This window comes from Phalacrocorax aristotelis, chromosome 5, assembly GCF_949628215.1.
Source record: "Phalacrocorax aristotelis chromosome 5, bGulAri2.1, whole genome shotgun sequence".
Taxonomy (NCBI): domain Eukaryota; kingdom Metazoa; phylum Chordata; class Aves; order Suliformes; family Phalacrocoracidae; genus Phalacrocorax; species Phalacrocorax aristotelis.
The window spans coordinates 69063372-69089687 of record NC_134280.1 but is presented as its reverse complement, the minus strand read 5'-3'; the positions used below and the strand labels follow the sequence as shown (position 1 = coordinate 69089687).

At 46.8% G+C, this 26316-nt stretch overlaps 1 protein-coding gene across 1 annotated transcript; it reads right to left on the bottom strand.

The window, feature by feature from the left end:
- Positions 1-1633: 1633 nt before the first annotated feature.
- Positions 1634-23150, bottom strand: LOC142058008 (acyl-CoA 6-desaturase-like). The gene is given in 13 exon segments (XM_075095035.1): positions 1634-4397; positions 5719-5844; positions 6664-6743; positions 8263-8359; positions 10376-10473; positions 10662-10738; positions 11228-11288; positions 13531-13656; positions 14582-14683; positions 15134-15331; positions 16743-16853; positions 22802-22977; positions 22980-23150. Coding segments are annotated over 13 exon segments (1332 nt in total). The 5' UTR covers positions 23008-23150; the 3' UTR covers positions 1634-4345.
- Positions 23151-26316: the final 3166 nt, after the last annotated feature.

Below are 26316 nucleotides of genomic sequence, written 5' to 3'. Positions count from 1 at the left end.
GGCTGGGACATGGCAGCTTGTTACAGAAAGAAAGGGATGTCTTTGCCCTAATGAACACTAAAATCCAGCCAGTGTGATCAGCCCCTGTCACAAGGAGTGATGGTGACTGGAGATATGTCCTGATGAGGTTGTGCTGGTGCTTTGAGCCTCCCAAGCCCTGTATCAGAGTCAGCTGGGATCTTAGACTCCTCAAATCCATGCTTAAAGGAAAAAAATCTCAGTGCAAATCCCCTAATTCCCATTGTGCCTCTGCCTGGAAACCTGGGACTAGGCTTCATGTGAGTTCACACGGCTGGCACAGACCCGTGGCCTTCAGTGGAGTTAATTTTTGGGGCTGAAGGTCTAAGCTACGGCTTTAACCTATTTTAGCGAGAGTGCAGGAGAAGGATGTACCTCTTGGGGGACCAACACACACTATTGAAGGGCACTGTGTGTGCTACCCCTGTACTGCCCTCTCTTGCCTCCTGTCTCCAGCATAAGCTCTTGTCCAGGCAGGTACCAGCGATGAATGGGAGAATATGGGGCACCTGATTTCAAGTTGCCTTTTCTTCTCTCTCCACCCCCTCGGTATTTTTTCTCTCTGTCATATAACCCTCCGCAGCCAGTTCCCATCCCACATTTCTCCGAGCTCTGTACTTCTCCCAAAACACATGCTCATCTCTCTCCTGCCCAGAGGCTTCTCTTGCTGCACTTGCTTCAGTTAATGCCTTTCTCTGCCAACTGCCTTTGACCATCCCGGTCCTCCAGTCCCTGCTAACAAGTGACTGGAGAGAATCAAAGCCAGTCCTTTCCTGCCTATTGTTTTATTATCTGCCCTGAAACAAACTCTGTGTTTCCAGCTCACGGCCTCTCTCCGTTGCCAAGTGCTCGTGTAGCCAATGATGGGGTTTAGCTGGGTTAAATAAACCCTGGCAGGCTCCCAGCGTGTTTTACAGATTTTTTTTGTGTGTGTTTGTCTCATTACAGTGCAACTGAATGACCTTTACTAAAAGAGAAAGTGTACAAGGTTTCACCTCATTATTTTCAGAGAAACTAGTTAGTTACAGTCCTCACAAAGCCAGACAAAACTGTACTTAAATTTCTGTGTTTGAACCATTTTGGTGGCTAATTGTAACCTGCGAAGGGAGGCTCATCTGTCATCGATTGCTGCATTTTGCCCAGGTTGGAGGCAAAGCCAAGCAAGGTCAGGTGAACTTTATTTCCACCTAAGTTCGCAGTCTTACTGAAACTTCTAGAACACCTCCTGTAAACCTGATTACAGTTTGGTGCTATTTAAAATTATAGCGAAGCAGATTGCTCCAGACTTGCAGGGCTCTTTGTCAGGGATCTGTTTGACCTGCTCCAGTTAAAGGATGGAGAGCTTATACATCAAGGCACATATGAGCTTGTATTCCAAAATAGAGGGCTGGGATTTTTTTGGAGGGAGGGGAAGAAACTGTACAAGCCAGAGAGGCTTTGCCTGAAAAAGTAACCAGCATTTTACATTTTCAGCAGACAAACTTTTTGCAGGTCTAGGTTCGATGAATAAGGAAGATACGCAGCTAGTTACAAAGGGCTGGTGACCAGTGCCTTGCAGAACAGACCTTTTGCTCTTGCCATACCAAGGACGATGCATGATGCTTGGAAATCAGTTCTGACTGTAACATTGCACAGTTTTTTTATTTCTGGATTTCAGCAACTGAATATTTTTCATGGAAAGGGAATTTTTCGAGAGTCTGAAAGAAGCAAGTAGCTGGGGAAGAGTTAATATCAAGACCTTTCCTGTCCCCTCCTTTCTTCCCTTTGCTATGTTGTGCTAAGGTCTTGGGCAAAAAACCTGCCCATTTGCCTAAGAGCTGGTCTCTCCTTCTGCAGATCGTTGCAGCGTCGTCGCGCTCCTCGAACGTTTCGAGTTCTTTCAACCATCAGCAGTAGCTGCTGTCTCCTAGGTGCTGTCAGGCCAGGCTGTTGTTGGCAGGACTTTGGGTTTTTAGCAGAAAAACAGTCCTTCCTAGACTGGTCAGTGGCAAGAAGGAAACCAAGCTGCTAAAGCAGAACTATTTACTGAGGCCGAGCTACCAGTTTTCTGTGTTTTCTCTCGGTGTTAGAAAGCAGTTTCCAAAGAAGAAAGGTAGGAGAGAGAAAAGGGGACGGTGCTAGGGAGGAAGAGGTGTTTGTATTGAGAAACCATTTGCTCTGGAAATAAGAACTGGAGGGGTGAAAAAATATGAACTGTCAGAAAAATGAGCTGAGTTTTTAAAAGATCGCATCGCTGATGCTACTGTGGGCTTGCGGTCATCCTTGCTGGCGCAGAGACAGTGAGGTACATTCAAGGAGTCAGAAGGAGATGCACATACGAAGGCAACCTACAATGATAGCCACGATCCCGGGCTAGCCTTTTACTACCTGTCTGGGAAATCACAGCATCCAGGAGGACTTTATTGTTTGTGTGATTAGAAATCAGCTGTGAAAATTACTCAAAGTCAGTTTGAGCGTCAGACAACCCGGAGACAGCAGGTTTTCATCCTAACCATTCATAGCGCTATTCAGGTACTGCCAGCTTAGGGGTGGGCAAGAACACCAAAATAAGCCCGTAAAAACCTTAAGTATTACTAGCTAGGTTAAGCTGCAGTCCTGCCTATGAATTTCTTGTCCGTAAGCAAAGAAATAATCTCATTTTATTCTCCAGAGGGGGGTGGGAATACTTTTTTTTTTTTTTTTTAAGTGGCTGGCCACAGTCCTGGCGTTGTCTTTGTTCACAAAGAACTTTGCTGATTTTGTGGGACTGTGTTAGCATTCAAGGATTTGATAGAGAGGATCCAGTTTCAGAGCTGAGCAAAGTAATGAGGCGTGCGAAGTCATTGCCTAATAACTAGAGTACTGGGGGTTTTGAGTGAGCAACCACACAGCCCTTGGAACTGGAGGCTGCTTTTGAAACCACGGCCCTTTATCATAAACTAAAGAGTACGTCTCTTCTGTTGTGTTACAACTGACTTTAAGCCCTTGATTTGTTTTGGGTCAGGCTGCCTGTTAGAGAAGCACCTGGAAGCTATTCAACCGTACCTCCCGGTAAGCCAGTCGTGGATTTGGGGAATTAGGTGTTGGGTGGAAAATAGAGTTTTAGACAACTTGTGAGAGGGTTCTACAGGAGGTTTCTTACCCCCAGCACAGCCTAGTAGTTCTGTGGGCAGCTGCCTCCCTGAAGGAACTGGGAGCAGAGCCGAATGGTTGGGCAGCTCCTGCTTTTGCAGGGAGAGCTCGTTTTCTTTGCTGTTTGTACCCAAGAGAAGGGTAAACAGTGCCATTGCTCCTGCCTGTGACAAGCGGGAGGAGGCTTGGTTTCTGCCAGGCGTGTGCAGACAGGCGGAACCGCGTGGTTTTGCAGCACACTGCCTAACTGCGCTGCTGAAAAGGCCGTTCGTGGTTACACTGGAGCACTCGCGAGCAATTAGTACGTTTTGCTTATGTGACTTATTTTGGTCTTTTGTGTAATTTACTGACAGCCATAACGCTATGCCAGACCTGTTGCTTGTTAAAGAGAAAATAGACCCTCTCCTAAAGGAGGCATTTTGCTGTTTAAGCCCAAAGATTTTTCACGAACCCCTGGAAATAGGGGCTGGTCATAAAAATACAGCTATTTTAACCCTGCTGAGAGGTGGTTAGACATTAGTTGTGCAGGGTCAGCTTTTACTGAGGTGATGCTATGATTAGAGAAAGAACGGAGGGAAAGGGGAGAGCCCCGATACAGCCAGGGCTGAAAGCTCCGTCATGGTACGGCAGCTGCTGGTCCCCGTGGGGTGTGATTCCCGCAGGCAGAGCTGCTGGGCATCGCAGCCCACCTGAGCTCCCTGTTGGGATGGGCATCAGAGGCGGCGGTACTTTTGTGCTTGAGAACAAAATGAAACGCTGTGCTAAGTTCCTCATTTATGCAAACATGGGAAAGAGGCATAAGCTGACTGGGGTGTCCCTGGATTGTAAATACTCGCTGACGTCTAACAAGTCTTATGTATCTGTGAATCAGGGGCTTTGTGGTTTAGGTAGAACGAGTATTAGTCTTGTGAAGAGAAGGTCAAGGTCAGATATTAATGCCCCTGTTTTAAACACTACTCCTCTCCATCCTCTCCCAACCTTCTGTTTTGTGCCATACTGGTATTGCTTTTCATCCTCTGAAACACATCTTAAATCTGTCTGGATTAAACAGGGTGCCTGAGCCCGTGCCAGTTCACAAGACAGGAAACTCCCCTCCAACTGTGTATGCAGGTATAGACTGAAATCTGAGAGTAAAAGACACATGTGTGATTCCCCTCCCCCGTGCAAACCCCCCCATCCCTCCCTGTCACTCACACCTCCCCATTAAGAGTCATGTTCATTTATGGAGGTAAGCATCCAGCCACAGATCTCCAGATTTCTTTAGGGACCTGTGGAAAGAAAATGAAAAGAAGTTTGTTTGTCCTGTGAATCTTCCCTCTGTCGTTTTGTAGCCTACAAGAATGCCTGTTACTGAATGTGAACATGAATCCTCAGGACACCAAATGTCTTTCCCCAGTAGAGCAGATATAGCAACAAGAGCTATGTATTTTGCTCTTTAGACCCCCAAAGTGACCAGTTTGAGACTCAGTGAGCAAGAATTTCACCTGATGCCCACTGTGTTATCTGTAGTCCCTCTGGCCTGGGTCTCCCTGCTTCCCCCCAGGAATTCTCACATATAATTTCCCATCTGCATCAGCTCTGCAAATATTATGTGATAGCTCTGAGCTGGTTTGGGCCCAAATGTCCTCCAACAATGTGGGCTGGAGGCTGGAAATGTGGTTTTATAGGGTTTACGGGAGATGATCCTTCTATCGAGAGGGCAAGTAATTGCTGAGATGGTTTCTGATAACTCGTCTAGAGACATGGGTGCTACGTGGTGGGATGCTGGGCGTAACCCCGCCGGGTCTCAGTGCTGAGTGCGTTTCCCTGTGCTAACTGGATGAGAGAACCAAAGGAGGTGTTGAACCACTTTTCAGCCCTTCTGCATGTTGGGGACAATCTGTTTTAATTTGCATTTGCTTAGAATGCTTTGAGAGTGGAGATCCCTGGACTGCAGAATACTTTCTCATGTTCCCCGTCATGAATTATTCCCCTTGGAGTAACTGAGACAGAAACACTAACAGCCTGCCGGGTAAGGGCTATTAGACCACTCTGCAGCTACGCCTATAGGGGATAGCCACTGGCTGCTGGCAAGGCACAAACGGGAAACAGCACGGGCTGTAACCTGACTCATTCCCCTTTGATTCATCTCAGTTTGCAGCCTGAAGATACGCTGCCAACTCCCGAAAGCAAGAATCATCAGCTGCCAGAATAACATTTTAAAAGGTATCACAAAAAAAGGTGCCTCTTAGTTCAGGTTAGCAGCCATCTAAATGCTAAGTATTCAGTACTTTGGTGGCAGCGCTCTGGTTGCAGAAGCTGCTCTGGGGGTCAGTTGCTTCTTCCCCCATGATGCAGCGAAGCAGCTTCCCATCTGGTGTTAGTCCACTAGTTCAGTGGAGCTGTGTCATTTCTGCTGTGGGTCAACATTGCTGCAGGTGTTCCTTGGACTGCGATATGAAGATTATTAACCTAGCGACACCAGATTACAACATATCGACACGGTATTTCTGACAGGTCTATAGCGTCCCAAATTCTCTGTACTAGAATGTTTAGGGTGTTCATGTAACCATGAATTGCAAGGTGCAGGTGATACTAGAAGGATCTTACCCAACGATGTCTACAAATGCTTTTCCAAGAGGTTTCTCTTCATATTGGACCCCATACTTAGCACATAATGACTTCACCAAAGGTTTCACCTTCCAGAAATTGTGCCGTGGCATTGTTGGAAACAGGCTTGAATAGAGAAAGAGAAAACAAACCTGAGAAAACTCTAGAGGCTAACCCCGAGGGATGGGCATCTCTGCCTGCCTCCTCGCTGGGGCTAATTAGCAACGCCTTCTCCTCAAGCTGTACGAGCAGGGGGAAGAAAGAGAGGCACAGAGAGGTATCTATGCTTTGCATCCTCTGTCTCAGGGCAGCTTGTGAAAGCTGAATGCATTGATTTGCCATCTCTGGAAGCTCATGGAACAGAGAAGCAGGTAAAGAGGAACTCGGGAACACCTTGCCCTGTGCTGTTCAGTGGAGATTTCCTAAGCTGACTTCCAAACGGTTCAGCCTTACCCTAAATGCCGTCTCTCTTACATTTTGTGTTGTCCCTGACAACAGGCTGTCTATATGGCCTTGGTTTTAATATCTTTCCTGGAATCTGGTACCCAGCAGCACATACAGTCCCGGACAGCTGTCCCGTGCTATAGACCACTGAAGTGCTTTTGGTCAGGGAGAGGAAATTTCTGAAACAGATGCTCAAGTTCAAGTAGTCAGCTTAGGATATGAGTCCATAGGCATTGTAACAGCTAGATTTGTACCACTGACTCCTAATTAAACCCCAGATTAAAATTGTGAGAGTGAAAGCTGACGTATTTGGTAGCAAGAAAGATGCCATGCCTGTAGTAGAAGCAGACTATGAACCCCAGTGGTCTGGGACTCTCTTTCCTGGTAGTGCTCCAAAGATCCTGTCCCATCCCACAAGCGCCTTTAGCAGACTTTCCCTCGCCTCAAGTCCAGTGTTGGGACACCCCGGTAATGGCCAAACGAGTCTGTGCCTATACTCACTGGTGCTCGATTTGAAAATTCAGGTGTCCGGTGAACCAGTCGTTGAAAAAGGACTGCTCAATATTGCAGGTGGCTGCCACCTGTGAAGACAAGGAAGGACCCGTGAAGATTAGTGAAGTCTCACCCTAAAATCAGACCAAAACTCCTCTTGCCCGTGGCAGGGACTGGTACGTGTCTTACAGCACTACTGAGCTGTCAGAGTGCCGAAGGCTGCTGAGCTGAGATAGCTGGTTGCAGCAAGGGGAGCTTTCATCCTCCTTCAGGGCTTACCGTTGCGCTGACTGTGTCTCTGTGGGTTTGACCAGCGGTAAAGGGGGCACTATAAGGAGGCAGTTTGTGGATGTTTGGTGACGAGGCACATAGCAGTCCAAGTATAGACTCCTAAATCGCAGCCTTTCCCACTGAAGAGCAGATGACTAACAACAGGACCAAGGTGGAAAACGGGAAGAAAAATGCATGGACGCAGAAAGCCTGCTTTCCCCATCCCGTGTAGTTATTGCCCAGTTTGCCTTACGTGCAGGATCTGAATGTTCTGGAAATATTTCTTAGCTGCTCTTGGTATTAATGACTGTAAAATTAGGTAGTCTTTTGTAAAATCCTGTTACACTCTGAACTGGCTGCGCTGCGATTTCTATGTAGTAACCATAGGAGACATGGTCTCCTCACCCCCCAAGATGGTGTCAGAGAGGCTTATCTCCCTCTACTGTACGCACATTTTCTCTCTCTCACCTCCATCTCTCTCCCTCTTATCGCCCTCCCCAAATCTCTTCACTCTCACCACCTTTCTCTCCATCTACAAAGTCCAGTTGCATGAAGTGCTTAAGCAAAAGCGTAAGGTGAACATCTGAATACTCCTGTGACTTCAGTGAGTCTATTCACGTGCTTAATTTAAAACAAATGCTTAGGTGCTTTCCTGAATAGCGCTTTTAGCATTTTTTTTTTAGTGCTTTACTGTTTTTAGCACAAGGGAGAGAAATCGACTGTCAGGCTTTGAAAGCTCACCTTCAAGGCCCCATTAACAACTACAAATACTAATTACACTAATTAACATGAGACAATTTCTTCTCTCAGCTCAGTTATACCAAATTCATATCCCCAGTGTCGAAGTTGCCCTCATCATCCTCTAGGGCTGAAGAGGACGTGGACCGCTGTAAATAAGAGGTAGCCTTTCAGCAGGGTGGATTTGCCCAACCAGGCATTGAAAAGCTGTAGAAAGCATCTCGTTTTCAGTCCTTGTTGCTGAAATACAAACTTTAGAAATATATTGAGCTTTGATTTTCATTGGGTGTCTTCTGTTTGCTGATATGCGTATGCCAGCATACAGCACACAGGAAAGCCAAATCATGCTTCTTGAACCTGATACTGCCTCAGATCTAAAAGAAGACAATTTAACCTATTGATTGTCAAGTTAATTACAGAAGTTTGGACTTCCGTGAATTGACTCAGCACTACTGGCTCCGGGGAGAACATCTTTATGGGAGAAATCATGGACACAGACAGTATACTAGTACCTGGGGCTAATGGTAACCCATCCGCTCTTTGACTAAGTTTCTGATCTGCTTTGGGGTGAGTAGGAGTATTCTTTCCCCGCCCGGTTACCTGCGAGCTAAGCCAGTCTCTGTGCTTCTCACAATCAATTTCCATTGGAATGTGATTCATCTGGGTGACCCACACAAACCAATGACTCTCCAGAAACCTTCAAAAACAAACAGGCAAAAAGCACGACAATTTATATTGCGGAACAGGATATGAGGAAAATAGAGCGGGCTGTAGAGGGAGCAGCAGGAGACACAACGTGCAAAGAGAGTGTTTCGCCGAGGTATGGAAAGAAACACCTCTCTTTGTATGGACACCAGAGAGAATCACTTCTGTGATGAATTCCCTGCCCCCTCTTTATAGCGCTGGGACTAAGGCAATTATGATTAAATACAAGGAGGATATCCTACTGGGCTGTCCCTCTCCTTCTTCCTTAGAACTGGACTGATCTCTCGTGCTACTCTTGCCTTTCGGTAAATGAAGATGATCCAACTCCCTGAAAAAAAACCAAGCCTCCATTTAGAAATTCGCAGAACTGGTCTCAGCTTTCCCACTGCTTGCTGGATTTATATCACTTTCAAAACCCACCTGCCCGTTGGCGTTAGCTGTCTGGGTGTCACTGGAGGGCCCAGCTTCCCTTTGCGCTCGCTCAGTACCTTTACTGTCATTCTCAGCTCTGCGCTGGGTATTGCTTTAGAGGGGCTTTTTAATTGCATTTATATAACCACATTTTTAGCACCTGTACAATACAGAAGTGCACTTTCTTCTCTCTGTTTACCCAAAGTAGTTTCTCTATGCTGAGAGTTAGATGTATGTTAAGGTAGATACCCAAAAGCATCTTTGTTCTAGGCTTTAGGCCTGTTTTCTGAAAGAGCAAATGATCTGAATTTGCAATTTTGCCTTTCTTCTTGCACTTTTAGCTTAATCAAAAGATGAAATAGTTGGAAATAATACATCAGTCGGTCATAAGTTTTTCAGCTTGATTTCAGACCGAAATGGTTGGTTAGACACACAAATGTATGTCTTTTGAATCTCCTGTTTTCCTTTGGTTCGTAGTGTTTTGAAACTATGAAAATTTAAGTCATTAAGGTCTTTGTACACCTGTTGCCATTTCTTTTTACTAAAAAAATGAAGTTTTTTTCGAAAATGTTTTTTTTTCACCGTGGTGAAATGTGTTCCTAAAGCTAATGCTGACTGTGGGACTAAATGCCACCCTTTGGTATTAGCCAGAATTGTTGCAGCTGTTGCCTGCAGGATAGAAATTCACAAATTTCTATCATGGATAGAAATTCCCCATAAACAAATAAAAAAAAATTTAGTGCTGCCATCTGGAATACCACAACCAGCATTGTAATTCAGTGCGTAAGCATCTCAAGCCTCGACAGGCCTGATTCATTCGGGCAGCCCATGCTTGTAGTTCATATTTTTAGGTCTCTCACTAAATGCTCCCTGCGTCAGTCAAACAGCAGTTGGCTGACGAACACTGTTTCTGTACTAGGAGCAGCAAATCATGGAGCCTGGTAATGATAAGGGGCCAGAAGACCAGTCAAAATCAAGAGGCACAAGAAGCACTTCTCCATAGACTGAAGGAGGTGGCTTTGGAAGGGTCAGGGTGGAGGGTAGGGGTAGGAACACATTGATTTATGGTGCGAAACAGCTTTCTGAGGTCCAAACCGCTATGTAGAAGGAATGACACATGCACGTAGTGTACCGGCCATGCGTCTTCCACGCTGGGAGAAGCGGTGAGCATTTCACCTACAGGGGAAGCACGTACAGTGCTCAGGAGGGCTCATGAATTACCTTGCCAGTAAGCTGGGAAGAGGATAGCCTGAGGTGCTCTGGAAGTGAGTGAACAAAGTGGAAAAAATGCATAAATGTGTTGGGATCAGCAGCATGTGAGAGCGGGGAAGGAGGCAAGGAAGGAGCGTCCTGGCTGGACCGTCACAAGGGCAGGGGAAGATGCTGAGCACCAGAACCACCTCTGCTGAGGGCAGGTAGGACTGGGAGACGATAAAGGGTAAGTGAAGCAGTGGGAATACCGAAGATAACACACGGTGAGGTCAATGACTGCAGAGAACCTAAATAGTGAAGACCTGTGGGGCACAGCAGAGCTGAGACTTGGTTCATCTGGCACTGGTGGGAGGGGAGAGCAGCAGGGAGACCCTTTATCTCCTACCTGACAAAAGTGAGGAGAGACAGGGATCCCAGAACGCCATAGAATGGGATGTATGTGATGAAGTAGCGCATGTAGTAGCTGATGGCCCAGGCTAGGTCCTAGGGGAAGAGAGGAGACATTAGGCATCACTTTGCCTTTCTCATATAACGTGTCCTTGCTGGTTATGTTAGGGACGCTGGGTAATTAATACAGCAAAGTGCCTGCCCACTGGCCTCCCTCCCTACCTAAGTGTGATTTCTTACAAGCCAGCTGGACCCCATAAAGACTGAGGGAACGTTTCACTCACCGCCCAGAACCTGCGCCTGATCATGGTCGAGATGATTTGGATTTGGAAATACACAGGGATGAGCAGAGGCGGGAAGACTGCAAAGCAAAGGGAAATGTTTTGGCCATCAGAGGGGTGGAAAGGCGTGTGACATGAGAGCGAGCCAGTGATTTAGGACTGGTTTTAGGGAAAGTTTGCCTAGCACTGGTGAGAGGGGTGAGGTGCTGGTGATGGGGGGTGGTTGCCTTTCTGTGAAGAAAATAGGCTCTGCTTCAGGGCCATTCAGCTTGACTTATCAAAAAGCATTGACTGGCAACATGCATTTTTTCCATGGAGCCTCTCACACAGAAGTTATTTCCCAGTCTCAGTCGTTTGCCTTGCTTTACACAACCATGCTGGCAATGTTCAAGATGATTAGATACCACTGAGAATATACTGAACTGATTTTGGGACCTGCACAGGGGATGGTGGTCCTGAGGAAGGGAAGGATGAGTTGAGACCTAAGGGGTTGCTCTGCTAACACAGTAGGGGCTGGAAAGGTCAACGGGCATTCAGGGAAAAAGGAAGAGTGCAGGGCAGATACTCACTGAGGAAGAAGTACTCGTGCTGGTGGTTGTAAGGCAGGTACTTCAGCTTCTTCTTGCCATACTGCAGGACACAGAGGAGAGAGCTCAGGCTTGGATTATGACACTCATGTAGGAGGAGATGCTCTGCAATACTTCTTTATGCATTGACTGGGGAGTTTTGACCAAATTCCCACACCAGTAAAGTTAAAAAGTGTTTAGGGAGGGTTAAATTGTGCTAGGCATACAGCCCTGTTTAAAGTCTTCTGGCTTGGTATTCAGATAATGTCTTTTTACCTGAGAGCCTGATGGCATTTCAGTGTATTTCTCCACCTTCTGCCATGCCTGTGGCTGTGCTAAGAGCTGCTGTCATCTCCATCGTTACCAATACAAATGTGATAGGCGTACGGTCTGACTTTGGGTAAGTCACTGCACAGGATGCCAGTGCAAGACAATGATCCTTGGGTAGTCTTCCATGCAAGATATCGCAACCATTGGTCCTTTTTGACTTCTGCAGCCATCAGCCCCCACGAACTCCTGCCATTAGCCAGGTTTTGTAAGAGTTTACTTTGCCAACAGTGGGAAAACTAGCACGGTCCTCAGCTGTTGCTACAGCAAGTCACACAGGTGTGCTTACATCTATAATGTCGTGGCACTAGTTGGACATGTGACAGGAGATAGAGTGCTGTCATTGAGAGCTATTCTGCACTGATTCCTGTGTTACTACGGTCCACCTACAAAGAGCAGATGCTGAGAAGTTTCTCCAAACACAGGTTCAGACTTTGGGTTGTTGCATTTTTGCAGGTGCCCATTTCTTTTCAGTGAAAAGAAGAAGCCAAGAGCACCTGGTCTCCTAACCTCATCTCCTAGTGAAGTATCTGGAGCTATGCAGAAGTGTTGTTTTTGAGCTCCAGGGGTGTTCACACAAGGAGTTATTGCATGGAGAATCTGGATTGCTGTGAACTTGGATTTTTTGCTTTCAGCATAGCAACTTCCCGGTGAAGGTAAGTCCTGTAGCACCAATAAATCAGGCCACATCATTCACTCTGGTCTGAGCTCTGAAAGGCGGTGTGCTTAGCATCACCTGGAAGAGGATTATATACAAGTGCAAAAGACTATTGGGATAGACTGATGCTGGCCTAACATTTCAGATATATTGTAGGATGGAGATCCAGTTTTCCTTGTTGTCATAAATGCTTACGTTCTCGCTTTTCCCTTTAAGTGGAAGAACCATGGTCTGCTTTTAAACCCAGTTACTGGGCACAAGATTTTCCAATGGGTGGTACCCACACATTTAAGAGCGTGATACTGATTTACATCTTCTAGATACTGGCTTTTTTATACTGCAGGAGAAGGCTTTCATTTTAGTCGTATATAAGAGCCCTTCTGCCTCATGAAAATTGTGTGTGTGCAAGACATTCTCTCTACATGCCCATATACCAGCATGTATGTCCCCTACATGCGTCTGGAGTTACTTTCTCAGTAGTATAAAAGCTGGCTGAGAAACTATTAATGTCTTAATGTTATATTCCCCTGTGTTGGACTTGCTGCAGGTATTTGTTTTCTTTGGTTTGTTTTCTGTTTTTAAAAATAGAAATCCTTGTTCCATTGTAAAAAAGACCACGGATGGTACATGGTTTATGTCTTTTGTGTAGGTTTCTGTACAAGAGACAGTAAATATTTTGGCTCATGAAGGACAGGTTGAATTAAAATACCTTAACATAGCCTGTTATTTCATGTGCAGCGTAACAGCACATAGTTAAGGTAAGCAAGTGTTGCTTATCCAAGCGATATCCCCTCAACTGCATGGGAAAAGGCTCCAGTGGAGAGGACCTTGTACAGGTTGTCTGGAGCACAGCTGGGCTAATATTGGAAGATATTTTCTGTGGAAAGTGAAGATCAGTTTTGAAACGTTCTTGATGGAGTACTGAGGAACACCAGATTCTTCCCCCACGTTGATATTTCAAGCCAGCAGGATGACATTTTCTTTAATGACTTCCTACTTTTTTTCCAAGTCCTATCTTGATTGCTTTTCCCAAGCTACCCCAAAGCACTTTTTCCTGTGGTCAATATAGGAAACAGAGAGGGAATTATACCCTCAGTCTTGCCTTTCAGCCCAAGGTTTGGGAGGGTGTGATGGCCAAACTCCTGTCAGACAACACAGACAGATGAAATCTCTGGATGAAGCGTTTCCTTTTTTAGCACTCGTGGAAGTCTTGACTGTGTAAGTCATGCCTACCAATCCTAGCCAACTCTCGGTTTTGCACAAGGATTCTCTGAAGGCCTTTAGGACAATGGTTTTCCACATTCTACCCACTTTGCCTTACCTCAACAGGCTGTGTATCTCCAAGGACAAAAATATGCAGCATGTTCACATCTGGGTCCTTCTTGAATATGTTGGGCTTGGCATGGTGTTGGAAGTGACGATGGTTCCACCAGTTTGCAGAGGCACCCTGGGCAGATACACGAATAAGGAGTTAATCCATGGAAAAGTACAGCTCCTCTAATGGTAGGATTACCCATTCATTTATATAAACTAGAACAGTGCAACCCTGATTATGGACAAACTGTTATTTGCTTTTGAAATAGCAATAAGCAGTGAAGTGGCTACGCTGCCAGCTGCCCTGAGACTGCTGGTTTCGGAGGCCTGGTTTGCCCTCACTGAGGACCATCCATACTGAAAGAACAGGGAATAAATATACTTTGAGCGCGTCGCATGTCATCATGTCTTCCCACATGTGAAGTTGTTCTTAGCAGCTGAATCATAGCATCATTTATCGAGTCCAACCACTAACCTAACGCTACCAAGTCCATCACTAAACCCCCTTGATACCTTACTGGTTGTTATACTGCTCTCCCTCTACTGCCTGTGCCTGTGAGGAACCGGACAAGCCAAAGTGGGTCTGGGGGAACGGGCAAAGCTGTGCCCCACCCCCTATAAGTGACTACTGCAGGTGGATGCTGAAATGCCTGGGTTGCACTGGACCTTGCCCAGGGTAGAAGTTCTGAAGGCGTCTTGACTGGATTGGATGTAGCAGGATGGGACTTTTGAAAAACACTATTCTTTAGTGTGAAGGAGGTGGAAGGCGTGGCAAAAATATGATGTTAAAATAGGGTTTTATGCAATTTAATAAGCTTTGTCCTCAGCTGCAATAAATTGGTGCAGCTGCAGTGAAGCTTGGGGAGCTACTGTGTTCTCTAACAGCTATGGTTGTGCTCTCTTATCTGTTTTGCACAACAGCTCCATGTGCAATGGTCACTACCTTCTCTGTGCATCTGCTCGCTGTGGAAAGGCTTAGAGCTGCAGTTCCCTACTTCGACATAGCCAAAGTGGCTGCAGCTGTTTCCACAGTGCCCTGGGTCTGGAATGTCCTTTACCTTCAGGTGTCCAATGACAAACTTGTGGATGATGTGGTTCCAGGAAGACTTCTTAAAGACGGACAGGTGTCCAAAATCATGTTGCAGCCACCCTGCCTGGGCCTGGGATGAAGGCAAATAAAGTAATTAGGAGGCTGTTTGAAATCAGAGTTAAGGCCAAAAGGAAATGGAGAAAGCAGGAAAGTTGTGAGTGTGAGGAAGAGAGGGAATTCATTTAGATGAGAAGGTGAAGATCTCTGTTTTCATTCTGCAGGGGAATCACTGAGGTTGGAAAAAACCCTTAAGATCATCAAGTCCAGCTGTAAACCTAACACTACCAAGTCCACCAACATGTGGAAGGAAAGACCAGAGAGGTGAGAAAAATATGTGAGCCACAATCAGCAGTGGTAGGGGTGGCCAGAAGGCACCACAGTGGCAGGTAAGCTGTGAATATTTTTCACTGGCGTGAACGTTTTGCACTGGTAATTAATCTAATATGAAAAGTTCAGCTCACACTGGCCTTCTCCTGAGTGATCTGAGTAGCCAGTATACTCTGTGCCTACTACTTCTCACCTGGGAAGTTGTAAGGATGCAGGTGAGGATGAGAGTTGTGATCCAGCCAGTGCCGAAGTATGAAACCATTAACCAAGCCAAAACTTCCATTGCAATAATATGGGCCAAGTAGAGAGAGAAGAACAAAGGATTTGCCCTGAACAAGTTCATCTCCTCTGCTGTCTTCCTCAGGGTCCGGAAATCCTCCACCAGCTGGGACTGCAAAACAGACATGCAAGAGAGTATGAAGCGTGTAAGTCAGTCTGAATGAGCCTAAGGAAGGAAGGCTAAGCTCCATAGTAAGGACCCTGGCTGTTTCTTGCATTGGTTGGCTACTCCAGAAGTAAGGAAGGACCTGCTTCCACATTCACCCTGTATTCTAGCTTTTCACAGCACTGGCCTATGAATAAACATCCTGGCTGGTCCGAGCCCACGTCCTGACCTTCTGCACCCTGAGCTAGGAGAGTAATTCAAGCCTGCTGCTGTGAATCAGCGGCACTACCTGCTTCTGATGAGAGTTACATCAGCTGATGACTCTCATCTGAATGAGCTTTACAAGCGTTAAAGAGGCAGCTGGAGAAGGAGATAACTCAGTCCTATTACTTATGCATAATTCCAGAGCTCTGATGTTGAGCACCCAATATCAGAACACCCGTCGTCTATTTAATATGTGGGTCAGCTACCGTGCAATCATTCATGAAGAGCATTCCCGGGTTACTGCGGGTTAGCGTCGTCTCTTCTATTGTGATACAGATATATCATAATCATGGCCAGCCACAAACAACAGGACAGGATTGAGTTTCGTGGCAAGAGCTAGTCATGCCATGCGCTGTGCCTGAATAATGCATGACCGGACTGTCTGGGAGGGACACAGAGCTGCCCTGAGGAGGCGGAGTGGGTGGAAAAGGTACTTGCCGGGTCGCTACTCCTTAAGCACAGCCACCGAAGTGAGGCATCGGGTTCCCCTCACCCATAGGTGCCTCCTGCTCGTGCCATGCATGGCACAGATATGGCTTTGCTGGTACTGGGCTCAGCAGGATAAGCCAGTCTGAGTCTCAAAGAGGTATTTCCCTGGAAGGTAACCTGTCAATGGGAGCTGCAGAGCAAACAGTGAAAGAGATTCAAGTCTTGTTGAGGAGGTGAGCAGCTTCTTTGGAAGTCTTTTCGGACTTCTTTGCCTACTCCTCTCCTTCCTCCATTACAGGCAAGTGGTGACATGTTTTAGAACTTGGAGAAGGAGCAGCAGAAGGGACACCAGTCACAGGAGCTGGTGCCCATTTCCCAGTCCACGTGTCTCAGTTCCCATTTCCCTTCAGTATGGGATCAATCCAGCCTGGGCACCTGGAATGGGCTGCTAGAAATCAGCTGTTGGTGGCTCTGTGGGAGAGGAAAGGCTTGTACAGCCAGCCTGAATGTGTCGCCTCCCTCCCAACACATTTTAGTCTATACTGGGATGCGCACATTGCTACACGGAGATGTTCAGTCGCTGAGCACCTTCCTCCCTCTCTGAAGATGCCTGTATTGAAGAGACCTTTATAACCTGCCTGCCTCTGACCTGGAGGACATCCCGAGAGGCAAAAAATGGTGGAACATAATCAGCATAAACCCCAGTTCAGAAACAAATACTCACGTTTTTACCTCGGTCCTGGCTCGGTTCACCTGGAGAAAGCTCTCCAATAAGTAATGGCTTGAGAAACTTTTGCACCAAGGTGGGGTTGATATGGAAGGCCTGGAACGCATCCTGGAGTGGAAATACAAGTCACTGTGTGAGATTCAGGAGTAAGCTGTTGCTTTCTACTCATGGTGGCACTCCCATCTTTCTCTGCAGTTTTTCCCCCATGCTACTGCGAAAGAGGGGTGCCAGACTGACTTCCATCTCTGTGATTGCTGTTCAGTGCAGTACTTCTAATAGAAGCTGATGAATTTGCTTATCTAGTAGGAAGTGAATGGAGAGCTCTGGGATGCTACCTAGACATATGGTGAAAGGCACCTCAAGAAATTTTTTCTAAGCAACTAAATACCTAAATCCTGTTAATTCCCTTGGAAGGTAGGCAGAGAGGAATTTGTGCAAATCCCCACTAGGATATAAATACCCTTTGAACGTCTGCTGCCTAGAGGCAATTCAGGAGAGGAGGCGACTGTGGTGACTGAACCTGGGCAGGGCCGCAGGTAGAAAACTGGACGTTTTGGACTGACCTGTAGATCCCAGCACTAACACAGCTGAGTAAAAAGTGGTGACTCTTCATTACGGAGACTGCCTTTCCCTTTTTCTTCTTTAAGATGAGTGACTGAATGCTACCTTAACTCTTCCTTATTCAAGAACCATATTCTAGATATATAGGCAATTCTATCTCCGTGAAAGTCTAAGTAAAATGTCTTAGAAAGGAGCCAAACTGAAACCTTCGTTGTATACCAGAGCTTGAAGCAATTGCTTTAAAGTGCCTGCTACCAAACTCTGCAGTGGCTAGGACCCCGTTGAAAAAAGCACTTACACCAAAAAGCAATTTTATTGATTACTCTGATACATGCTAAGGAGTTTAACAGTCTTGAAGAGCTGCTGGTTATCAATACCTGTGATCAGACTTCTTGTCATTTCTACTGTGCTGTGATATACAGCTGCTTGTCCCTATAAGAGGCCCATTAACCTTTTGCCAGACTGCTTGCATATTTTCTATTCAGTACGTGCTTTGAACGTTGGGTGCATTTTACTGAAGTTTCTCAAACATGTGATAATAGACCTAAATAGCTTGTGAAGTTTCAGCAGCAGAATCTAAGTGAGGGATGAAACTTGTGAAATAAATCCTATCCCATATACTCCTGAGGCTGGGAAAGCAGGAAATCCAGCTGGAATAATATTTTTCTTACATATTTTCAAGACTTCTAATATGGAAATACAATGCCTTGTTTGTACAGCCTTTCTGATCCTGGCATTCTTGAGTTTGCCTGGCTCTTCTTTTTCTGTACTCCTTCCCCCTTCCGCATGTTTTTGTCTACCTGTGTCCTACAGATGCCTGATGGGAGCATATATTTGATGCATCTGCTGCTACTAGTGAGATCTAGCACACCCTTCCTTTCACATGGCATGGCTTGACTTTCAACCCTAAAGACAGTGGTAGGGACAGAAAGTTGATGAAGGTCAGAAACTCTTACTCTGTCCTTGCCCTTTTCTTACTGCACAGAACTGGAGTTAAGTCTAGAAAATCACGTAGGAGAGCTGTAAAGATGTAATTACTTGAAGTGCTAAGACCGGTACAGAAAAAACAGTCAAAAAGTGAAGTCAGGAGTACCAGCCTTTCCACCTTTGTCCCATTGCCTAGTGAGAGTAGGGAGAAACTGAAGATTTCACTTCTGGCTCTAAACAGAAAGGGCAGACTGGAAAGAGCTCCCTGCATCCAGCTGACCCTACTGGGAGCTGACCTCCATCAAAAGTCTAGCTCTGGTGTTCAAAATTATCAGCCAGCAGCCGTGGTTCCAAAGTCCACCAAAATCAACAGAAACTTTCATCTCATTCCAAGACTTTGCACTGACCCTCAGAATAACACTCTGACTGTAGAAGTTTTGCTCTGGGAGGCATAGAAGAAAGGAGAGTGAAAGCTGACCTGAGCCATTTAACTTGAAGTTAAAGAAATGACATACGAGAAGTTAGAGATGCAGCACTTGGGGGGGGGGGCGGGGAGGAGAGACAAGCTAGCTAGAGGTGCAGGAGAGAAATACAACTCTGGAATAATTTAAAGACTATAAAAGCCATAAAATGCCAGAGACTATGGGGGAAGAAGTAAGGAGGAGGGGGAAAAAAAGTCATTTCAATGGGGGAGGCAAACCAAAATGCCAGAAATGAAACTGAGGTGCACTTCTGTAAAGCAACAGAACTCCCTGGTTACTCTCAGCTCAGCTCTCACGCCAGCACCAAAGTGCCCGAACTATCCTCTGTTGTAACCAATTTCAGGGACAAAGTGATCCCTGTTACCACAGGGAAGAAGCTGGGATCAACTTGTCCAGGTCCACTCATGAAGACTGCATCGCTGGCAAAACTTATCCCAGCACGAGTGAGACCAGTGCCTTTTTGACTGCAATGGGTTAACCGCTGGTGTTGCTTTATTTGTGCCAAAATGAAGGTAAAATTCTAGGACCAGAGAAGCTTTTCGTACCACCCTGTACTGCAGACAGTTTGGAGTTTCCCATGCAAAGAAATCCTTTTCCTGAGTCATCAGCTTCCTTCTCTACTTTAAGGAATTTAATTTGCTTTACCATCATTTAGGCATACTTCACCCTCTCTGGGTTATCCTCACAGCCCATCTGAGGTTAAGAAACACCGTCCTTTCCCTCCTGCAGAGGGGATGATACACTGGAGGACTGACTTGCCCAGGGTTACAACTGGTGGCAGACCAGGCTTAAGCCTTTTTCAGTAGTGCTTCAGTTGTAGCATATTCAGTTCTTGGACCCGTAAGTGTGTCACTGAAATGTTCAGTGTGGTTGCTAGCTTCCTTCCCTGGTACAGTCAGCAGATGATGTGAAAGAGGAGGGAAGAGCAGAATGAGTGGGGAAGTGGAGAGCTGGCTGTACCTGCTGCAAGGTTTTGCAATTTTGGGTGAAAAACGGGGAAGAAGGGGAAAGAGATAGAGAGGGTGAGCACATAAGAAGCATTAAAGAATGATGACTCAATATTATTTAAATTAATGGGGGAAAATGTCTTTGGAGGTCTGACCGGGCACCGCCTGATCGCCGTGCTGGAGCTCTCGCCAATCTGTGTTGTATGAATTGGGGGGTGGCTCCGAACAGCAGCTTCTGCTGGACCACCTAGAAGGTATTTTTGTCTACCTGGGGCTTCCCTGCCAGTAGCCTATCTGTTTTCTAAAAGTCCTTCTAATGCTCTGCCATGATTTTCCCAGGGGGAGTTCTCCCCTGCCTCTGCACTCAATAGACTCACTTCTTTCTGGATGGGATGAAAACTGGAACTGGTGAGGAATGCAATCATGCATGTCAAAACACAGGCGTTACTCAAAACTACACTACCTACCTTCCACTTCGCTATCGCAACCCTATGCCATGAAGGAAATACATGAAGGCAGCAGGAATGTTTTACCCTTACTGAGAAATAATACACATATAATACACCTGTATGCCACTGGCATATGTAGGAATGGGCTTTTCCAGTATAGCCTCCAAGCAGGAGAGAGAATAACATCTCGTATCAGCAGACGGAAAGCTACAGTGATGGAAGGACTGATTTTTTATTAGCTAGATCTCATGCATCTCCTTTACTAATAGGTCCCAAATGTAAGATACTACCTGAATTTTGGAGTTGTCCTCAGTTCTGTACTAGAGGAGATAAAAAGCAAAAGGCAAAAGAGTCTCTGGGAAGTGCCATGGGATATTTATACCCGACCTCCCAACTTTGTGGTCTACTGCTACAAAGTGTTCTTTTGGTGAAAAAGCGCTTCATATTATTGAGGTTTGGACTGTACCTGAGCATTTGAAGCGGTTAGTGCAGTCACAATGAGGATGTTCTTTCACATCCTTGAACATCTCTGAAACAGAGACTGCAAGGTGCCCTTGCATACTCTTGCCTTCATTTTCTGAAGGCAGCTGTGCACGATGTGATACCAGAACAGGTTGTCCCAGACTAGTACGCTGCCTCAGCATGTTAAAGTATGGCCTAAAATGAATGAACGCTCAGAGTTGTTAGTACCTGTAGGGGAAATTCGTGCGTAAGCTACCCTGGGCACTCCTAACCTGGCTGGCATGAGCTGAGCATATGAATGTCATGGAAGCTTCTCAGTTAGCTGCCTTGTGAGCATCCTGAGATGAATTAGGTCACACATCACCAGCAGAGACGTGGGATTCAGCGAGTCTGTCAGCGGGCAGATGGATACATGGGCTCCTCTAGAGGATTGGTCCAAGATAAATGGACAAGATGCTGAGGTGCCTTTGGTGCACGCTTGCGGGGCTGCAGGTCCTAACTACACGTGGTGCTATGGGGAACCTGAGAAAGGTGGAAGCCACATAAGAGTTAGGAACATAAGAATGTTACACTGAATCCTTATCATTGCTTTTTCCTCCTGAACTCTTCCAGTTGTGATATCTTGCAACACAGACTGAAACTTGTTAGGTAAGCCTCGTCAGGGTCAAGGCCAAGGCCTTTTCCCCCTGAATGAGAGATTTTTTGGCAGTAAACCGTTATTCACCACAGGGAAGCTGGAAATCAGATGCCAATTCCGATTTAGTGCTCAGAGCAGTGATGAACAATTTCAGAGCATTCTTAAGACCATGCCTTCATGGAGCGTGCTGTGAGTGTAGTGGGACGCAACGTACCCTGGGGAGGTGGGAGGAGGACCAGCAGTAGCGGAATCCCAAACCTGGGTTTCAGTCTCCCCTGCAAAGATTCGAGGCAATTGCAATAGCAGATGCTTTTTGTTTCTAGTGGAGACACTGCAGTTAAATTCTTGGGGATACGAGTCAAACTCCTCTGGTTTTAGCAGGCCTGTGTTTAAGCAGCTGAAAGTAAAACCTGGCCCATCTTTTTGACTAGAACATTATTCATTCAGAGGATTTACTGGAAGGGGACAGGGGACACCAAAGCACATCTCGGTGCTTTACGGAAAAGAATGGAAAATAACCACAGACCGCAGGCAAATGGAGAGCGACGGAAAGGAAAGTGTTAGCAATTCTTGCCGGTTAATCCTGCCAGACACAGAGCCGCCTTCTCGCTAAGGTGTTAAAGAGCCGTGGGAGACGAACAGTTAATGTTCCAGCTTGGTCTCTCTGCCGCTTACCATGCAAATATTCGGAAAAGCTCTGAGGCAGTTTAAATTTTATTAACTATGGGCTAATGCCCCCGAGGAGAGAACAGGCTCTCTGGATGCACTTCTGAAGAAGGTGGCTTTGAGGGAAACTGCAGACAACAGTCTCTGAGGCAATTTGTTCCTTTTTCAGGTTTTTTTTTTTTGGTTCGTATTTTTGGTCAGGTTTTTGTTTTGTTTTGTTTTGTTGTTTTTTAGGGTTTTTTTTTAAGTTGCTGAAACACAGAGGTAGCTGAAACCAGCTCTGAAGTGCAGGAGCAGCTGTAGCAGCAGCAAATGGTTTTCTTTCTTCCTCCCCCCCCCCCCCCTTCTGTAGAAACCTGTAACTAAATTCCCTAGAGAATTCTCTCCTGGGGAAAAAGCTAAAAAGCTCCTTGTTTTAAAGCCTCAAGCTCACCTTCCTCACAGAAGCAACTTTGGAAACACAGACTGGCCTCTCATTAACCCTTTCTTGTGCTTGGTGCTGTGACCCTGCATGTCATTAAGCTACATGGGGGACACTTGGGGGACACTTTGCTCACGGATTCAGACCTCCAGGCACAGCACAGACAAGAGACAAAGACAAAACAGCAGGACTTAAGCAGAGCCCAGCAATTTCTACCAACCGATCTTCCAGATGCTGCGATTTGCCATGCTCAACGGAGTTGATTGCCAAGGAGCTGCACCAATTTGGCCCAACCTTTTCGCTTCTGAAAGCGGCGAAAGAGATGAGCTGGGTGTACAGCAGGTGTTAGAGAGAAAAGGGGGTGGGGGGGGGAGGCAGACAGCTGGGCTGCACAAAAGCTGGCTCACTTCTCAGTCACCACCAGGAAGGCAACGACCTGTCAGAGGTAGGTTGCTGATGGCAGCTGGGAGGCAGCCGTCTGTCTGTCCGTGCGTGGGTCCTTACCGTGGCATCTTCGCCGGCGCAGTGGCTGATCACTCGTTGACCCCCCGGGTGTCTGTTTGCCCACTTGGTGACATTATAAACCTTTCGTTCTATCACCAGCCACTTGTCCGTCTTCAGATTGTGCTTCTGGATCTCCTCCCAGGTGTAGAAGCGGATCTGCGCCTCCGGCTCCCCGACTCCCCTCCTTTCTCGCCCCCTTTCCCCATGGGGCCACTTGCTGCTTTGTCTTCTTGCCAAAAAAAAAAAAAAAGAAAAAGGGGGGGGGGGGTAACCTGTCCCTGCGCTTCTTAGGGATGTGTCGGAGGGGAAGAGCTTTTCTTGCGTGATTTAACTCAGCTGATCCCCTGTTGTCTGCCTTTCCCTTGGCTCATGTCCTCCCCTCTCTTTGTCTCTCCCTGCCTGGCCCTCGCAAGCTCTCCGCTCCCTCGCTTGCTCGGAAGTGCCCCCTAGGCTGGTTTTCCCCGCACTGATGCACTTTTCCCTCGCACACAGCCCTGTTCTGTGGGAAGCTCGGCCCCTTCCACCCCCCGCACCCCCCCCGCACCCCCCAGCATCCCTCCCGCCCCCGCCCCCAGCATCCCTCCCCCCCCCCGCATCCTCCTCCATTCGGTCCCGGTGAGGTTGCCACAGGGATCAGCAGAGCTCCTGCTCCAATCCCGGCTCTCCCGCCGCCGAGCTGCTCCCCGCCATTGGCCCTGCCCGATCTTTCGAAGGCCGAGCCCGGCGCGGACGCGCGGGGCCGTGGGGCGGGAGGTGCCGGCGTCCCCCTCCCCTCCGCCGGCTCCTTATTTTCCTTTCCTCGGGATCTTGGCTCCTGCTTTAAAAAACTCCCGCCCCCCTTTCTTTTTTTTTTCTTCCCCCTTCCCCTCCCCCTGTTTTTTCCTTTTTCCTTCCTCCCCCCTTTTTTCTCCCTTTTCCCCTCCCTTTTTTCCTTCCCCTTTTCCCTTTTTTCTTCCCCGTTTTTTGCCCTTTTTTTCTCTCCCTTCCCCTCCTTCTTTCCCCCTTTTTCCTTTTTTCTTCCACCCCCCTTTCCCCTTTTTCCTTCTCTTTTTCCTCCCCTCCTTTCATCTCCTCCCTTTTTACTTTTTCATCTCCTCCTTTTTACTTTTTTCTTCCTCCTCCCTTTTTTCTTCCCTTTTTTCTCCCCCTTCTTTTCTCCTTTTCCTGTTTTCCTTCCTCTCCCGTTTTCCCCCCTTTTTCCCTCCCTTTTTTCCCTCCCCCATTTTCCCACTCCCCCCTTTTTCTTTCCTCCTCCCCTTTCTTTCCCCCCTTTTTTCTTGTTTTTCCTTTTTTCCTTCCTCCCCCTTCCCCCCCCCCCCCTTTTTTTTTCCCCGAATTTTGACCTTACTTCTTGTGGCGGCCTTAGAAAGGCGCTTTTGGTACTCTGCCTGAAATTAGCACTGTTTTGCTCTATTTTGTCATGCTGAATTACCGACTCAACAGCTTGTCAGACTTAACAGTTTCCTTTTGTCAGGAGGAGAGCTGTTTGACAGCCGGCTCAGCCAGCCACCTCCTGCTTGGGGCGACGTTTTTATGAACAGGAGGGGCTGTGCCATCTTTTCTTCGCTGCGGGGCACCTTATAATAAAATAATCCCCGTCACTAGGTTGTGCAAGGTGTTGCGGTGCAAGGGGAAAAACAATGGAAGAGCATTTTCACGGCTGTCTTTCTCACGTCTGAAGGTGTCTGGCCGCTCTCCAAGGCAAGGCAGTTGTGATCCACAGCCCTCCCGGTGACAGATATCTTTTCTTGCGACCATTTTGCATTAATAAATGGAAGGCTTGCTAATCCTTTCTGTAGTGGCACCGGCTGATTCTAAGCAGATTTCATATACAAATGCCTTAGGGTACGGATTGCGCTCCCTAAGTTACAGCATTCCGTTGCATGATCAAATCTTAGGATTGGAGCAACATCAGCTTCCAGTAGCTCAGACCTTTATTTATCTCATCTTTCAATAGCACTGTGTTCTGACCTGGCCTGGAAAGGCAGGGGAAGCCACCCACATGGTTAACCATTACATTTTTTAATTCATAATTCGTATTTGCTCTCTCGGCAACTATCGTATCTTGTTGCTGAAGGCTAGCACAGGCTAAGAGACCACCTCCTTCGGTGAACATAAGACGTCCCTCCCATCCTGGTGCTGTTGTGCTTCTGTCCAGCCCCAGCCACCGTTCGGAGCAGGCTCAGCCAAGGGTGCTCTGGTTTTGCCTGCTGCTGTTAGCCCAAAGGAGCTGACAACAGTGAACACCTCAAAAACTCTTGCTCCTCTCCTTTCCTCCAGCCGTGCTCCCCTCATAGGCAGCAGAACCGGAGACTGAGGTGAAAGAACGTGCGTCACTTCTCTACCAGTGAGAAGCACTTTGTGCCAAGGTGTGCTACAGGTTTCCTCTGTTTCTGCCTGGTCTTATTGCTGCGCAAGGACTTCAGCCTATTAAACAGTCTTTTCCTGTGGTGTGGGGGTGATGAAAGTCAGAAATGAAAGGAATGTTTTCCTAAGACTTGCTATTTTCATTAGTTCGGTTCAAAATAGACCTCTGACAAGGATAATAATAGATGTCAGCAAGGCACTACATTAAGGAGGGCCTGAAGCTCATTGCTTGTGATGTAGGAAAAGTTTACCGTGGCACTTTCTGTGTGGAGTTCCTTGAATTTCAGGATTTTAATCCTGTAGGGTGGCTGTACAGCACGTTGGCTGCTTTAACCTTTGTAACGCTAAGGGTGTTCCCTCTGTAGCCTGCCTTTCCCTTGTAACCACACACCTGGAGGCTGCTGTCGCGGTGCTTTTGCTGTGGTATCCAAGCGCCCTTATCCTCAGGGCCTCGTACAGATACATTCTGATGAGTTTTCCTGTCTGTTACGGCTGGTTTCTCCTAAAAATTGATAACCATGGGTAAGTGAATCATCCTTTCTTACCCTATTTTTTTTTTTTTACCCTTTGCCTTGTAGCGTTTGGTTTACAACTTCAGAGCCTACTGGATAATACAGTAGATAAATTATTTACGTCTCCAATAAATATCACTTGTACATTACACGTGCATGAAGGAGCAATTCCTGCACCTCAGCACGTGTGCTCCGGTCAGTGCTAAATCATCTCAGGCAGGAGCAACCAGTAATGAGTTTAAGCGGGTTTTGATGAAAACTCTATTGTTCCTGTTGGAAAACTGCTCCGTGGACTCCCTGCTCCACTGAAGAGGACGTCCAGAAGAGGACAGTTATCTGGAAGACCCCATTGTTTCTGTTCCTGGGCTGGTCATCAGGAAGATGGTTTTCCTTCTCTCTTTTATTCTTTCTTTCTCTCCTTGTTTTGATTGTGCGTGGTTTGGTTTGGTTTTATTTGTTTGGGTTTTTTTGGTTTGGTTTTTGGTTGTTTCCCCCCCCCCAAAATAGCTTTTATGTATGCAATAAATTGTGGATTCAGCTAAAAAGAGAAATATGTGCGTATAAGCCTGTCTCAGCTTTCTTTGTGCACCATCCTTTGCAAAATCATCCTGTGAGCAAAATGAATCCATGCTGGTT